At 31.2% G+C, this 15,076-nt stretch overlaps 4 protein-coding genes across 7 annotated transcripts in view; 2 read left to right on the top strand and 2 right to left on the bottom strand.

The window, feature by feature from the left end:
- Window positions 1–116: 116 nt before the first annotated feature.
- On the bottom strand, window positions 117–4,176 carry LOC122713233 (pupal cuticle protein 20-like). The gene is made up of 5 exons (XM_043933482.1): window positions 3,909–4,176; window positions 3,253–3,508; window positions 1,313–1,477; window positions 559–813; window positions 117–378 (listed from the first exon to the last, which is right to left on the bottom strand). Exons 1-5 carry the CDS (start codon window positions 3,915–3,917, stop codon window positions 254–256), a joined length of 810 nt encoding a protein of 269 aa, XP_043789417.1. The 5' UTR covers window positions 3,918–4,176; the 3' UTR covers window positions 117–253.
- A 5,338-nt stretch (window positions 4,177–9,514) lies between these two features.
- On the top strand, window positions 9,515–13,287 carry LOC122713234. Its single transcript, XM_043933483.1, has 3 exons — window positions 9,515–9,689; window positions 12,637–12,840; window positions 12,955–13,287. Exons 1-3 carry the CDS (start codon window positions 9,595–9,597, stop codon window positions 13,220–13,222), a joined length of 567 nt encoding a protein of 188 aa, XP_043789418.1. The 5' UTR covers window positions 9,515–9,594; the 3' UTR covers window positions 13,223–13,287.
- Window positions 13,288–13,463: 176 nt separating this feature from the next.
- LOC122713430 lies at window positions 13,464–14,198 on the bottom strand (the record flags this gene model as incomplete). Its single annotated transcript, XM_043933862.1, has 3 exons — window positions 14,159–14,198; window positions 13,645–14,027; window positions 13,464–13,568 (listed from the first exon to the last, which is right to left on the bottom strand). Coding segments are annotated over exons 1-3 (528 nt in total), but the record flags the coding sequence as incomplete, so codon positions are not given.
- A 206-nt stretch (window positions 14,199–14,404) lies between these two features.
- The window catches only part of LOC122713437 (heterogeneous nuclear ribonucleoprotein K), a 90,890-nt gene continuing 90,218 nt past the window's right edge, over window positions 14,405–15,076 (top strand). For all 4 annotated transcript variants that reach the window (XM_043933876.1, XM_043933875.1, XM_043933874.1 and 1 more), the window contains exon 1: window positions 14,405–14,496. The gene's annotated coding sequence lies outside the window, so the exon portion shown is untranslated. The remainder of the gene's footprint in view (window positions 14,497–15,076) is intronic.

Genomic DNA, 15,076 nt, shown 5'->3' with positions numbered 1-15,076 from the left:
GTAACTATGTATAAAAATAAAAATTAAAAATGCATATGACTAAAATTCAATAGTAACATTGTTAAAAAGAAAACAAAAAAATTTTAAATAATAGGGGAAAAAAAACAAATCATAAATAAAGTTCTCATATTTTATATAAATAAGAAAGTTACATAAACGATATATTCTTATGTACATATGTCCGCCTTTAAATGATATTACTGTAATGGAATAAGATTGATTCTATAATATGTAATGACTTATGCGGTGTCGGCTAGTAATGGTATCCGCCTGAACTTGTTTGGTACGAGTTTGGACCCTGATAAGATCCACTACTGCCACCTCCTCCTCGACCACCACCACTACCACCTCCGCCGCCTCCGCCGCCTCCGCCGCCTCCTGCTAGGTTAATGAAATTATTTAAATAATTTGATATTAATTTATTAAAAATAAACAAAAAAAAATGTATTGATTAAACTATTTTAATTAACAAAAAATATTTTTTTCCAATATTTTCTAGTTCAAACAATCCTATAATCTACACAAATATTTTGCAAAAATATCATCTATGAAACTCACTATAACGATCTAAAGAATATCCACCTCCGCCACCATTACCACCACCACCACCGGAAGTATCTTGATTTTCGCCTCTGGCTTCTGCTGCAAGGGCTAATTCAACACCTCGTTGAATTTCTGGTGGAATCGGAGGTGGAGTCGGTAAGTGCGCACCTTGGGGATGAAAACCTTCTTCGTCCGCGGTATAGGTGATGCTATACTGTACACCATCAGGTCCAGTATACGAGTATGATCCACTTACTGCTTCCGCGTTACCTAGAGAAGTGAGATACATGAATACTTGATGCAATGGATCTTTGGCTAGATTGTGCATATATCAAGTATTTTTGCGACTTTCTAACTTGTTAGTAACGTTTGGTCATTGTTTGGTAATCATTCATCATTGACAGAAATTGGGATATGTGATTACTTGGTTAAGTTGTAACTATTTGCTATGATCCCTAATCTTCTTCAAGTTTTACAATATATGTCAAATTTTTTAACATTTCTTTTACACAGATACAGAAATCTCTTTTTTAAAAGTAAAATATCAAAAAAGAATGGAAAGGAAAGTACTGAGTGGAAATTACATTTGAGAAGTTGTAGTGCTATTGCATTCATCAGTGCGATTCCATTGTAAACGAAAAATGATTTGAGGTCGTGCACAATGATGGATAGGAATATTCATAATGGCAAGAAATGGTAGCGACGAACCGCGAAGAAAAGGAACGTAAGGAATACCGTCATTGGGAAACGAAAGTGGCCCTGATCTCACCTTGCAGGTGACCTGTTTCTTGCGCACTGATACCATTTCCTGTTTCGTAGCTGAATTGGTAGTTGCCATCACCACTATTCTGATTGTTAAACGAGACGATAGATATCTCTTGACCTCCTCCAGGTCCTCCTCTTGGTCCACCGCCGCCGCCGCCGCCGCCACCAGCTGAAGTATAAATTCAAGCAAAATTTTCAAAATGTTAGGTAAAGTGATTTAACTCGGATAAAGTTTCGTTATAAAAATAGCTGAGTTACCACAGACTTTGATTGACTCTAGTACCCTTTCTCTACAACTGACTTTTAAGCACTCCTGAGAAAGTTGATGATCGACTAGTCGCGGGGAAATCAAAAAAACTAGCATTCAAGCTAGCCAGAATTTCAAGTGATTCGAATAGAACGTACATCTCCCATTTTGTCGCATATAATCGACTTTTTATCGATCAACATATCTGTGCCTTACACGAGATTACGACACACGAGGTGAAATCCGCGAACATACTCGAGATTAATCCATAAGTGAATAGAACCTAATTACTCGGTCGGTCGCGACGAGGTTGTACAAAAGACATAGAGACGAAACGCTTTGATGTTATTTTCGCAATCCATCGAGAATTCTCACCATCGTCGAATCGTACGTAGATTCGAGAGTCTCGTTACTGGAATCGTGCCGGGTATCTTCATTAGAGAAGCGCCTCAAGGGATAAAGTGATTAAGTGTTTCGCGTTGAACCGCGATTTTCACTTTTCTTTCGTCTCCATGACACGAAATGAGCTCTGGTTTCACAGCATATTTTACATATTTTTATGCAATTCGACCGACGAAATGTGTTTCATCATTTTCTTTCTTTCTTCGCTTTTGCTATGTATGATGTGATACAACAGAATTTTATAATCATTCAAATAATTTTCTCTTTGCGCGTATTGTTGAAACAATGTATGATAAATATCTCAATAATTCCCTTCGTAAATTAAATAATTTGTTATATCGAATTTTTTTGCACATGCATCAAGATTTCCTGCGCAAGTTTTATTAATGTGTAAAATGTTCATATTAATGATAAGTAATATTTTTAGTCGGGAACTAACGGGAGAAAAAAGAATTAGTAAATGGTATCAAGGTGCTGAATTAATATTCTGTTTAAGTACACATTTTTTCTTAATTGCATAACAAATATGCAAGTACAAAAAATTATATTCCTACGTAAATTAGGATGTCATCAAGAATAAATCAAAGAAGAAAATAAGAAAGTTTGAAAACTTAAAAATTTTTACTTAATAACTTGTTATAAAATTGAAATTTGATTAAAAAACGATAAAAAAATATTGATTTAATAACAGTAATTGCAATTTCATTTCATCAAAAAATATGAAATTATTATTGCCTTTCACTTAAAAGAATCTGCTATTAAGAGAGATAATAAAAAGAGATAAACGATAATCAAACTCAAAAAGTCTTCTGATGATAGTTTTCATGATATTTTCAATAAATCTTAATATCATTATATAAGAAGACATTAAATTCTAACATGGAATAATGACCGTATTATTATACTATTATAAGTTGCAATTTTAGTTGTTATGTTCGTGTTATAGTAATTTGTTGTAAGGAAAAATTAATAATTTTGTCTTCTCTATTGAAAATCATATTTAAAAAAAATATTTAACGAAGAAAATTGTAATAATTAAAATTTTAAAAAAATATAATATTTTTGAAAAATAATTCAAACGATTTCCGAATTTATTATTTCGATTATATCGAACGATCGATTTTTCCGATAGAATCGATTTCATTTGATCATCGATATCATTTGATCATTCGATAATAAATCGAATATTCTATTGAAATCGAGGTAAAATATGCAACAAGTAAATATTTTATGAATGCATTATATTTATAGTTTTTACATTTTAAATTGAAAACTAATTGAAAAACAATACTTACGACCTCCACCATAGGTACCTCCGCCTCCGCCACCACTGCTATATGCTGCAAGTCCTCCACCACCGCTGCCAAATACTCCAGGTCCACCTGATCCACCTGGTCCACCAGGTCTACCAGGTCCTGGAGCACCAGGACGATTGGGAGCTTGTATTAATCCTGCACCTCCTGCACTGCCTGCATTGCCCGGGGGAAGGTAAGTGTTGTCTAATCGGGCTGCGTAACACGTACCAACAACAGCCAATAACGCGATAGCGAGCTGTTAAAACAATTGTCAATACTTTGACTACTGAAGTCACAAGGCAATGAGTCAATTTTTTGGAAAACTTAAAATGTTTTTAGATTATTGCAAAATTAAAATAGAATGTAATTTTTATCGTAATATCACTAAAAAATTCTCGTGAACACACTATGTCATATTTCACAGATTCTATTCAATATTAAAAAAAAGTATAAAAATGAATTATTATTACTAATTTTTTTTAATATTATAATAATCTATGCTAAAAAATATAAATATAATAAAACGTTGATTCGCATTTGATATCACTAACATGCGATTCTTCGAGAAATCGATATCAAAGACCGAAAGCAGTGATGAGATTCGTAAAGACACGCCATCTATCGCGGGAAGAAAACAATTGTACTGTTACTCGTACCGATTTCATCTCGTTGACGAAATGCTCGATCTGTGTGAAAAACGAACTTCCCCGTTGATACTAGTCGCACAGTGGAACGTTCTATCGCCAAACGATGGCAATAATTGGTCTGTGCAGATTCAGGTCGGAGCAACCGTGCTTATATACCGATTCGTGGCCTCAGGATCGTCTTCCTCCCACCCAGGAGGAAGACTCTCAGAAACAGCATCGAGTCTGGTGAACACCCGGTGCAGCGTCCCTCAGCGAAGTTCGCGAACTCGGTTAACAAATGAGTGACAGAGAAAGAGTTTTAAGAGAAAGAAAAAGTAAAAGAAAATCGAGGGAGAAGGCTGAAGACGAGCTCTCGGTGAGAGATGTGGGATGAGAGGTTATTGCGCAAGCTAAGTGATATAGATCGGCGGGCATCTCTCGTTGGACCTGAAGGTCGGCTAATCGGGTCGACATGAAAGTGAACCGAGATTGTTATGTATAAAAAGTATAGACAGGCGAAGGTATGATAGTTATGTCTGTTAGAAAAAGAGAGGTTACCATGAGGTGCCATATTTCGTTCGGTAAAGGACAATCGTAAAAAAAAAAAAAGATAGAGAATAGCGTCTAATGGAGATGACCGCGGCAATCTTTCTGATATTGAAGATTGCGATTCAACTACGATTTAAATTGCGTGTGTCTTTATAATTATATCGGTTATTTCGTGTTCGATATCGCAACAGTAAACACGGGGTCATGCGACATCGTCATCAACATCCACGATAGATGGTATGGCTTATAGAGAGCAACGCACGCTCTGCAACCGCGCGCGATTATTGCGCAACCTGGTGCGTTGCGCATCAACCGATGGTACGTAATTTCACGTAGGTGTGCGAGCGTGTACATATACAAGAGACCGCTCCAAATCGTTTCTAGTGTTACTGATCAGCACGTAACTTTCCGCTTAACGATTCCTCGGGTCACCGTACTCACGCTCTAAGGCAGACGCCTCGACGTGATCACTTCCCAATAACCATCTTTTACCTCTCTCGTCTAAGTTGCTTCGATTTTGCCTTGGAACGGATCGTCGCGAACGTAGTTCCTTATTCAGACTTCAGACTTTTACCAAGTCGATTCGAAATGACGTGAACAGAGATCTCTTTAATCTTTGTCAGAGAAAGATTTTTGATTTCTTCACGAATGACATTGTGATTAACCCTCTATGATTTATTGTACTCTATAGATGAATCTATTTATCTGAATCATCTTTTTGGTTCTTTTTGGATCTTTTTACGAACATAGATCAATGATATTTTTAATCGCTTTTATATAAGTAATTTTTGAAGCTTATAATTAGAAAGCTTTCCATAGACGGTCTTCATTACTGCAATATAGAAACGTTAATTGATGTTGCGTTATTAGTGAGAAACATGTATTAGTGAATATGATTGCCGTGAGAATATGTTCATCTCTTTGCCGTGTAGAGCATGATAGCGAAGAAAATCACAAAAAAAATTGTTCATTTATTCAAATTTACAATGTAATTTCAATTGAGAGATCAATATCTATTTGAATCTTTCTTGCATCCTTTCGAATACAATCGCTTTGACATCGAATCTAGTTATAGTACACGTGTATTGCCTAAAGGGTGAGTGAAATGCTTTGCGTAATCGGTCATACTTTCTTTCTATGATGCTTATAATAAGTTTGTGGAAGAAAGTTCCTGAACTGATGAGGTAATCTATCTCACTCCCCCAACGAGTTATCTCAGTGTGCTGCTTGCAGTTATGTAAACTCTTTAATTTCTAAAATCGATTTATGTGCCTTTTACAGACTCGCATTGATGGTTCGACAAACCGACTTGTACCGAAGCAGAAATAAAATCAGTCCTATGGAAAACAATAAATCACATCGGTCTTTCCCATGCATTTCTCATCTCATTGGTAAATGTTCAGTCTTCGCTCCACTAGCTTCACAATCTTGAAGGATAAACGGAATATTATATTTCTCAGGTAATTTCATGAAAGCAAAGATTCTATTTCTATTCCACATTGTTCCATTTATTCGGCTAATTTTTTAAATTCGATTTCTATAAATGATTGTTACAGCTAGCATTGGAAGAGTTAATACGCTTTATTATCAAAGTTTAGTAATACGCTTAATTATCAATCTCAATAAATTCAATCCGTGCTATACGGATATCGGATTTCTAGAATCGGATCAGATAGAGAAGATGTCGGAAATCGAGGAGACATTGGACAGAATATAGAAATCAACATGATTTGATGATTGATAGGATCGGTGAGTTGTGAATCGATTCGAATTAACTGATATAGGGGTGCGGCTCGCGCAAAAAAAAAAAACGGGGCAATCGTGAGTCTCGATAATAGGATACTATGATCGTTCGAAACAATGTATATCTTAGCTTGAGAAGAATAAACTGAAAAGAATAGACTGGGATGCTTTCTAAACGGATCGAGTCTCCGAATACACCGATACGCTTTGAGAAGACCCAGCCCTTTGCCGTGCTATCCGTGCATTCATCTATCTTGCTGCTCGTGTTATGCCAGAGGTGAGGTTCATCGGTGAAACACTTCATCGAGAATTGTTCCGCCGCAATCTCGACGCTCGTCGAATCGCTCTAACGGTGGGCGCTGTCTCCAAAAAAGGATCGTGCATGAGAAGACGGGATCCTAGCCGAGTAATAAGCGATCTATGCTCTAATGTTCCATCGTTCTTCTAGTTGAGACACTTGATCTTCTAGGTAAAAGCCGAATATGGTGTTACTGATAGTTTTATAGGAGAAATAAAATTTTTTTTTAACCTTCTTCTTATTGTTCCACTATCTTAGCAATAGATTCTACTACATTTTTGTTCTTGTGTTTTCTTCCAAAAAATTGAATTCTTTAGAAGATTGGATATTTTATTTCGTTAAAATATTTTGTATGACTAAAGTACATTGTGAAATATCATTATTTGTTCATCTGTTGCAGTTTAATGGATTAGGAAATATTAGGTATAGGTTTGATAGGTTAGTTAATTGCAGTTATGAACATAGTATGGCATATGCATGTGTAAAGAGAAATAATTTCATACTCTATTGCCGCGAGGATATTCCCGTAATCAGAATAATCAGACGACAATTCCAAATCAACTTTCTCCCCAGTAAGAATTCTAAGAGAATAAGACACGAACGAAAATTGCGGAAGCGGCTCACACGTCGTTATTGAATAATGATCTCGAACGGGAGGGACTGCACGCATAATGCCTCCCTACTATCATCTCAAATCTTGCTTTGTTACGATCTTACTAGATAGATGATTGCACCATTTCGAAAGAACCACATAGAGGTCGACAAAGGAGGAAAATATTTTTGCGGTTTAGGTAGTTCTTTGAATGCTTTGATGCAACCATGTGGACGCAATGATAACAGGGAGCATGACGAAGTAGATGAGCACGCGTTTCCCGCGACTAAACTATCTTCTCGCAATTCTATGCAACAACCTGATGCAATTGATGGAGAATTCTTGTGTATTGGAATTCTTAAAATACGTATTAGTATATACTTTCATCCAGGATACCGAGCGTACTATCGTGATGATAATCGCTTCTCGTTCACAGTAATATGTAAAATTTAAACATTTCTCCTTTTGCTTAGATGCCTTTAGGCTATAACCAAGTTGAACGATGTAATTGATCAGGATAAAGATGGTAGAAGGATTAAAGAACAAAGGAACGTTAGTAAAATTATCTTTTGTTAGAGATTACTACTGATGAATCTTCTTCGATGGAATTTGAAAACATATCGCAATTATTCGATCCGGGATCCTCCACGATCGAAGCGATCGAGACTAACCGAGATGTCGTTTTCTCGATTTAAAAGGGTCATCTCCTGAGTGAGCGAGTGAATGGGTACTCACGGTAGCACACTCTGAGCCTTCTCTTCGTGAGCTGGCTCATGGTTACGGGAAAAGAAAATATAGTTCAGTCTAGTTGCATAATGGAATAGAGGTGCATCACATTGGTTCGACTAAGATACTTTGAGAATCTATAGTAACGGCGAATATTTCTTCTTCTAGCCGTCAATGCTGACCTTTGAAGCTGAAGGCATAGCTGAACATTTGTAACACCGCTGTTCGCTGAGGGTAGGGGTGCAGTCATGCTGTAACCAAGATGAAAACCATTAGCCCCGAGCTATGGAGTTAGATGATCTAATTTCTATATAGTTTGTATACCGACACCCGGACTCGACCTGTTCACCTTGGATGCTGAACAATATAAAAGCAAGCCCTTCAACTCATGAGCTTAAAACGATGCTCGACTGCATCGTCAAAACATGAATTAATATAAAAATTAATTCAATCGGTTTGTATTATGTTTAATTTTATGATAAATTTAAGACGTCAATTTAATTTTTATAATTTTAATAATTTAATTTGAAATATAAGAAATATTTTATAAAAAATAAAAAAAAATCAATTTAGTGGAATATTTTTTTTTAAATTTATAATAGTAATTCTATTCTTTCTTACATATTTAGTAGATATTTCATGAATACATGCTAATTAAAATCGATGTGATCTTAGATCTAATTAATAGTGATGCAGATGATTAGGAGTCACATTCGTGTTTAATTTAATTGGAATGTTAATTAGATAGCGAAGCTCAGCACTACATTCTTTTCAATGTAACATATATTTTTAATTTTTTTCTCATTAACCATTTCTACTATTCATTTTGAATAAAATGTTCTTATATATTATTAATTTTCAGAAATTATGATTTCCTAGAATATTTCCTATAGAAAATATATATTTTTTAATATTAATTTTTAATAAAACAAAAAAATTGTATATGAAGTTATCTTTTTTTTTTTAACTTTTTTATGTCTTTTGTCTGTGTTAGATTTTTTTTTTTAAATTTAAATATATATGAAGACATATATATGAATTTGAAATAAAATATTGATAATATAATATATGAGGAATAGTAACTCGTTCATGATACGAGTGAATAGAAAGTTGTTCTTCCAGTCTGTTACCTACGAATGATAAATCGCATATGTTTTGGCATAAATGATTGATCTATTTTTTAAATATATTTTAAATATACTTATAAAACTTAATAATAAATAATTTTTAAAATTTTTTCAAAACTATAAAAACATATAGAGACTAAAATTTCAAATACATAATTATATAATAATTATAAATTATAAATTGTAAATTATAATTATAAATTAATATTCAACATTATAAATATAAAATTATTATTTTATTCTATAAAATTTCAAAATATAATATAAAAGTCATTTTTCATGTTCATTTTCTAACAAAAATTGTTGGAATATTTATCTTAGATTTAATTGTGTATTAAATTTTTATTATTGTAAAGAAAAACATTATTAAATATAAATTACAAATAAAAATCTAAAAATTGCTATATTAGAATAATTTTGATTTAATTGAATCGAATATAATTCTTAAATTTACCATTTTAAATTATAGAGGGCATTGTAAAACGTCTGATTTTTTAGACGATCGGTATTTCAGAACATGGGACACGAAGTTCCCCACAGTATGATAGGTCTGTTCTATAGCTTGTTTGTGGTAGAAGTTTGCATTTTGTAGAATGGAAAAACCGTTATATCCAGTTTTTGTGAAATATTCAGTTATTGAAATTCAAGAATTTAGTAATTATACAATATTATTCAATCGAAATGGAAGAGGATCGAGAGCAGCAGCATCCAAATAACATTTTTCTATTTCAACTTGGAGTTTCAAATAGCTTTAAATGCATTGCAGAATCAGTGAGGTAATTAATATTATTTCAATATTTAAATTAAAAACATCATTTTTATTGTTTTGTTGCGCAAACGAAAAAAATATTTATCATAATTAAAATAAAATATATTATTTTTATATTATATGTTATTAGGAAATAATGTTTAGAGGTTATGTAAGCTGTCAGCTTGGCGTTCCCGGTTCTTTTAGATATATATATATATATATATATATGCGCATGCGCAATTAATTAATATTTAAATCCAAATTATAAGTTTTTAATTATAAATATATTTAAAAAATGTATAGATAATTATGAAATAAGAAGACTTTCACTGATTTTTATAATTTTTGAAAATGTTGTTTATAAAATCAATATTTTAAATAATTTTTTTTTTTTATTATCGCCGCTCAGTTTTTTTTTAAAAAATTGCTACATAGAATTTCTAAGAATGTATACATATCGCAGTTGCATATGCATAAGTATACGATTTCCATTTATTTTCTGTTAATATAAACACAGCAACAGCAAACAACTAAGATGTATAACAAGTGAATTAATAAAAAATTTTAAACTAACTTTTTTATGAATTATGATGAATTAAAATGTCTCGAATCCAATATCGAGCTTAAGCATCGTTCGTATTTTACAGAATACAAAAATAAAATAATTTTTGAGCCATCGAAATTACAACGATAAATGATACTACTGAACTAAAAATGATATTCATTATAATTTTAATCATTGTAATTTCCCAAAAGAATGAATTTTATATTTTATTTTTGCATTTCGCAGATCTGAAGAATGTTCAAATTTGGCATTGGATTTGAGATATTAAATTCATCATAATCTATAAGAAAATAACTTTTTGACCGGTTTTTCTGTTATATATTTTGACATTTTGACGCCGCTTACTGCAATGTACTTATAAAAACAATAAATAAGTAGTTGTATATTTATGCATGTACAACTATAAAATATATATGTATAAAAAAAATTCCATGAAATAATAGCAATCTCTTTTTTGCAAGTATTTCGAAAATTAAGGCTGATAATATATAAAGGAAAAAGTTGTTTAAAATTTTATTCTGCAACATTCTAAAAATTATTTGTTGAGGACCTTGTTATTCCGAATAATTACCAATATGTTTATAATATTTTTCCAATATTAATATTGAAATATAAATTATATTTTAAAAAATAAAATTGTAAAATATACAGTAATCGAAAATTTAAAATAAATGTATGTGGAAGTGATTTATTGTACGAAAATCAAGTTTGGTTATATTATCGTTGAATTTCAGGTTATGTTTTCGCGTATCTTTGCACGATAACAGTACTAGCAATGTATATAAGTATGTCAAGTACGAGCCGCGGTTAAGAATGCTGTTTTAATTAAGAAAGCCAAAGAGAATGCATAATCAGTGAGAACCAAGTAAGATGTAGTAATATATTTTAGTGAGCATGATACTTCGTTTATCGGCGGTAAAAAGAGGAGGAAGAGATGATGAAAGAGAAGGAGGGATCACCAATGAGCCAAACGAACGATGGTGTTACTCGATGTCATTGGCCTCTCTGGAAGTCATATGTTAATTTGTCGGTGTTCACGTGGCTAAACAATTGTCCATTGCTATTTGGTAGTTCTGTGAGCACAAGTCGATTTTCAAAATTGGTTCCCTTCGATTCTGGCTTCCCAGAATTTGCCGCTCTTTGAAACCCAACACACTAGTTGACCTTCGAAGAATTCCACGAACTGTTCGAGGAAACAAAGGGTCCCTGGTGTGGTCACCATCGTTCGGCTCCATCATTCGTATAGTACGTGTCGTGGGGATCGTACGGGTGCTTCTGTTCGTCCGTTATTCTCACGTTAAAATAGCTTAGTGATGAACGTGTTTTACGACTGAAGTATTCATTATTTTCATTATTTACATACATTACTTTCTTTTTTTTGATTCTATAATTTTCTATTCTGATGTGAAGATTTATGGTAAGATTTTTTTCATAATGATCTCATAAAAGTGATCAAATTAAAATTTGAAATGAAGAAATGAAGAAACATATCACGAAGCGTATTCAATTAGGTCAGGACTAATGCAAATATGTAGTGTCGACATCAAATTGCACCCGTCCCGGCCTGATTGAGTGCGCATAAATCAACGGAAGAAGAATCAAAGGTGTGGTCTTTATGTTCGTAATTTCCTGCATTTCTCACAAAATATGTAATATTGTATGTTTAAGTGTATCGTATATAAATCTATAAAATTGTATATAAAAAATATTACAAGTTTCTATGTAAATTTTCTTTATAAAAATATTTAATTTTTTTTAAAGTTAAATTGTATTAAATGAATTAAATAATCTAATCTTTTATATTTTTATAATTAAAAGCAGTAGATTTTATGTTTATAATCATTTACGGAAAAATTTACGGAAATTGTGTAATGCGATTACGAATTGCTATTGTATGCTTGTAATACTACGAAACTGGATTGGCTTGTCCGAATACTGGTTCTTCCCCCATTCAATCGCGCGAGCCTTTATGGACGGTAAACAAAGAAAAATTTGATCTCGGCAATAGTAGAGCCACGTCATAATGATTATTAAATGCACAATTTATTTAGTATTATTTCATTTTATTTAAAAAATAATATTATTATTTTCTTGTATTGTTTTATATATACACAATAATCTATACACATTTTTGTATCAATTAATAATTATATGTACCAATAAAATTAATAAATAAAATATAAACAAGATGTATTATTCTATGCATTATATATTTCTATATATGATATTTTTAAAATTAATTAAAATTAATTAAAATTTTAAATTAATGAAAATTAATTAAAATTAACACTAAGTAACTTTAAGTAGATTAATTAATATTCATAAAAAGTACAATTAATTTGTTGTAAAATTTAAAATTAATATTTTATTTGAATGAATATTTAAAAACTATTCAAAAATATTTCAGTGAAGATGCTTTTATAAAGATTCTAACAATTTTAAAATCAAAACGGAATATTGGTCAAAAATTATATAAAGCGATGTGCAAGGAACTTTTTGATAATATGAACGACGATTTGGAGGATATATTGAATGAAGGAAGTTTAAAGAATGGATTAGAAAGAATTGCAAAGTTATCGGACGAAGATGCTTCTATGGTCGAAGATGCTTGGTAAGTCACAATCGATATCTAATTATTAATTTATAATTGATAAATAATTTTATAATTGATAATAATTTTATATATATATATGTATATATTATTTATATTTCATGTTTATTTCAGGAGACCACCTGGCAATGTATCTTCGCATTTACGTTCATTGGATGCACAGAAGATTAAAGAAGAAAGCGAGTTATTGGAAAAGCGTGTAAATGAGATGGAAGAAGAAAATAAAATTTTAATGGAAAAAATTGCAGAAAAGAGATCAAATATTGTGACTATGAATGATACCATAACAGAATCTATAAATAAAACTCAAATTGCTATAAATTCATTAGAAGAAAGAATGGAAGTATTGCAAAAGTGTCTAATATTATTAGATAATGAATAAATGATAGAATTGAAAAAATTAAATAGATAAAGAATATTGTAAAAAATAGGTAAATATTGTTAAAACTGTAAATAGAAGAAATCTTATTTTATAATTTTGTGAATTATATAATATTAAGTACATAAATACATATATTAAATATTATATAGTTTATTAGTTTATTAAATTATTAGTTTATTAATATTAAATTATATAGTTTATTAGTTTATATTTTATAATTAGAATTTTTTATGTTAGTAAATCTGGAATCCATTAAAATCATATTTACTCTTCTTCTTAAATCTGGTGTAATATATACATTTTCTGTAATTCTTTTTAATTTTCGTATTAATGCAATATTTTTCTTCTAGAAATAAAAATATAAAAATTAGTTTGATTATATTGATTATATTGATGTGTATATATTATATAATGAAATGTACCTCTTGAATTATAATCATATTTTTGATTTCTATCAATTTTTTATTATTTTCATCTGTTGTTTTCTTTAATTCATCTAATTTTTTTCTTAAGTTATCTCTTTGCATTGTTAATGAATTAATTCTTTGTTGAATAATGTCATTATCAGAATTAACTTTCTCGATACATTTTACATAGTTACAATGAATTTGTTTTAACTCTTCATCTAAATTATTGTAATTTCTTTCTACATTATTTAATACATATATTCCTTTATCTTTCAATTGATTGACATTATGTATTTCTACCTCTGTATATTCATATTCTTTTTGACATTCGAGTAATTTTGATTTAATATCATTTATTTCTTTATTCATTTGATGTAATTCATCAGAATTCGAGTTTGCTTGAATCTTATCATCATATTGTACTTCCATTTCTATCATATTATTTATAATAATCATAATAATATTACATTAAAAAATATAAAATCATAAATTATAAAAAATAAAAAATGAAATATAAATTTTATATTACCAGATAATGATTGATCAAGATTATGAATATTACAATTCATTTTTTTTGACATTACAGTTATCAACTTATAATTCGAATGAATTTACAATATGGCTGCGTAGCGCCAAAGCATTCCCGCGTAAATCGAAACCATATCCTGATTGGAGGAGACGGACCAATGGAAGATGTCCTTTTCGTCAATAATTTGGCGAAATGCTCGACAGATGGCGAGAGCATTAGCTCAGTCCCTGCTACGCACCCGCTGTTCGCCATTGTATCGTGATTGCTGTTAAGTTTCGTGTTTGTGAGTGAGAATTCATCCGGTTTATATCAAGTTCTGGAGTTCTTTTACGCATCGGGTAAGTCGAAATTCTTATTATGCTTTAATACTTTTTCGTTAAGATTTCTAAATTCTATATAATTTACGTATAATTACGATAGTAAAGTGTGTTTCGTTCCGAAAGGACGACGTATACATTTTTTTGGGGGTTAGTTTCTGACCCTCGCGCGTCAGCCCTCTTCCGTACGCGTGGTCAAGCCGTAAATGATAGTTCGAACCATTTGTGACTCTAAATTTTATAAAATATTCGAGAATAAAATTTATAAAGTTTTTGGAATGTTAATAAAGTTGTTGAGGTTATATGTCGAGTATAATAACGAACTCGATGTTTTTTCCAGTAGTGATTCTACGCCATGCGTTTTTAGACGCTTTGAATCGACAGTTAAGTCAATAATTTCGGCCATGCGACCACGCATAATATGTCTGTAGAAATTTACGTATTTTGGAATAACATGAACGTGCGAGCATATCGTATTTATGTACCGTTTTCATTTGATCAATTTCTTCATCATTCACTATCATATAATGACTAATTAATTGGATAAAACTGAACAATGAACATTATCTTACTTGATAAGAGTAGTAAGTTAATGAATTGT

This window comes from Apis laboriosa, unplaced genomic scaffold, assembly GCF_014066325.1.
Source record: "Apis laboriosa isolate Shangri-la unplaced genomic scaffold, ASM1406632v1 scaffold23_cov150, whole genome shotgun sequence".
In the NCBI taxonomy this organism is placed as follows: Eukaryota; Metazoa; Arthropoda; class Insecta; order Hymenoptera; family Apidae; genus Apis; species Apis laboriosa.
This window is presented reverse-complemented; position numbering and strand designations above follow the sequence as displayed.

Excerpts from the sequence above, each read along its gene's own strand:
- LOC122713233 (XM_043933482.1), bottom strand. Across the intron at positions 1,478-3,252 it reads AGGTACCTATGGTGGAGGTC|CTGGTGGCGGCGGCGGCGGC; the intron begins GTAAGTATTGTT and ends TTTATACTTCAG. Across the intron at positions 379-558 it reads ATATTCTTTAGATCGTTATA|GAGGCGGCGGAGGCGGCGGA; the intron begins GTGAGTTTCATA and ends TTAACCTAGCAG.
- LOC122713234 (XM_043933483.1), top strand. The coding sequence starts at position 9,595 with ATGGAAGAGGATCGAGAGCAGCAGCATCCAAATAACATTTTTCTATTT. Across the intron at positions 9,690-12,636 it reads TGCATTGCAGAATCAGTGAG|TGAAGATGCTTTTATAAAGA; the intron begins GTAATTAATATT and ends AAAATATTTCAG. Across the intron at positions 12,841-12,954 it reads TCTATGGTCGAAGATGCTTG|GAGACCACCTGGCAATGTAT; the intron begins GTAAGTCACAAT and ends TGTTTATTTCAG.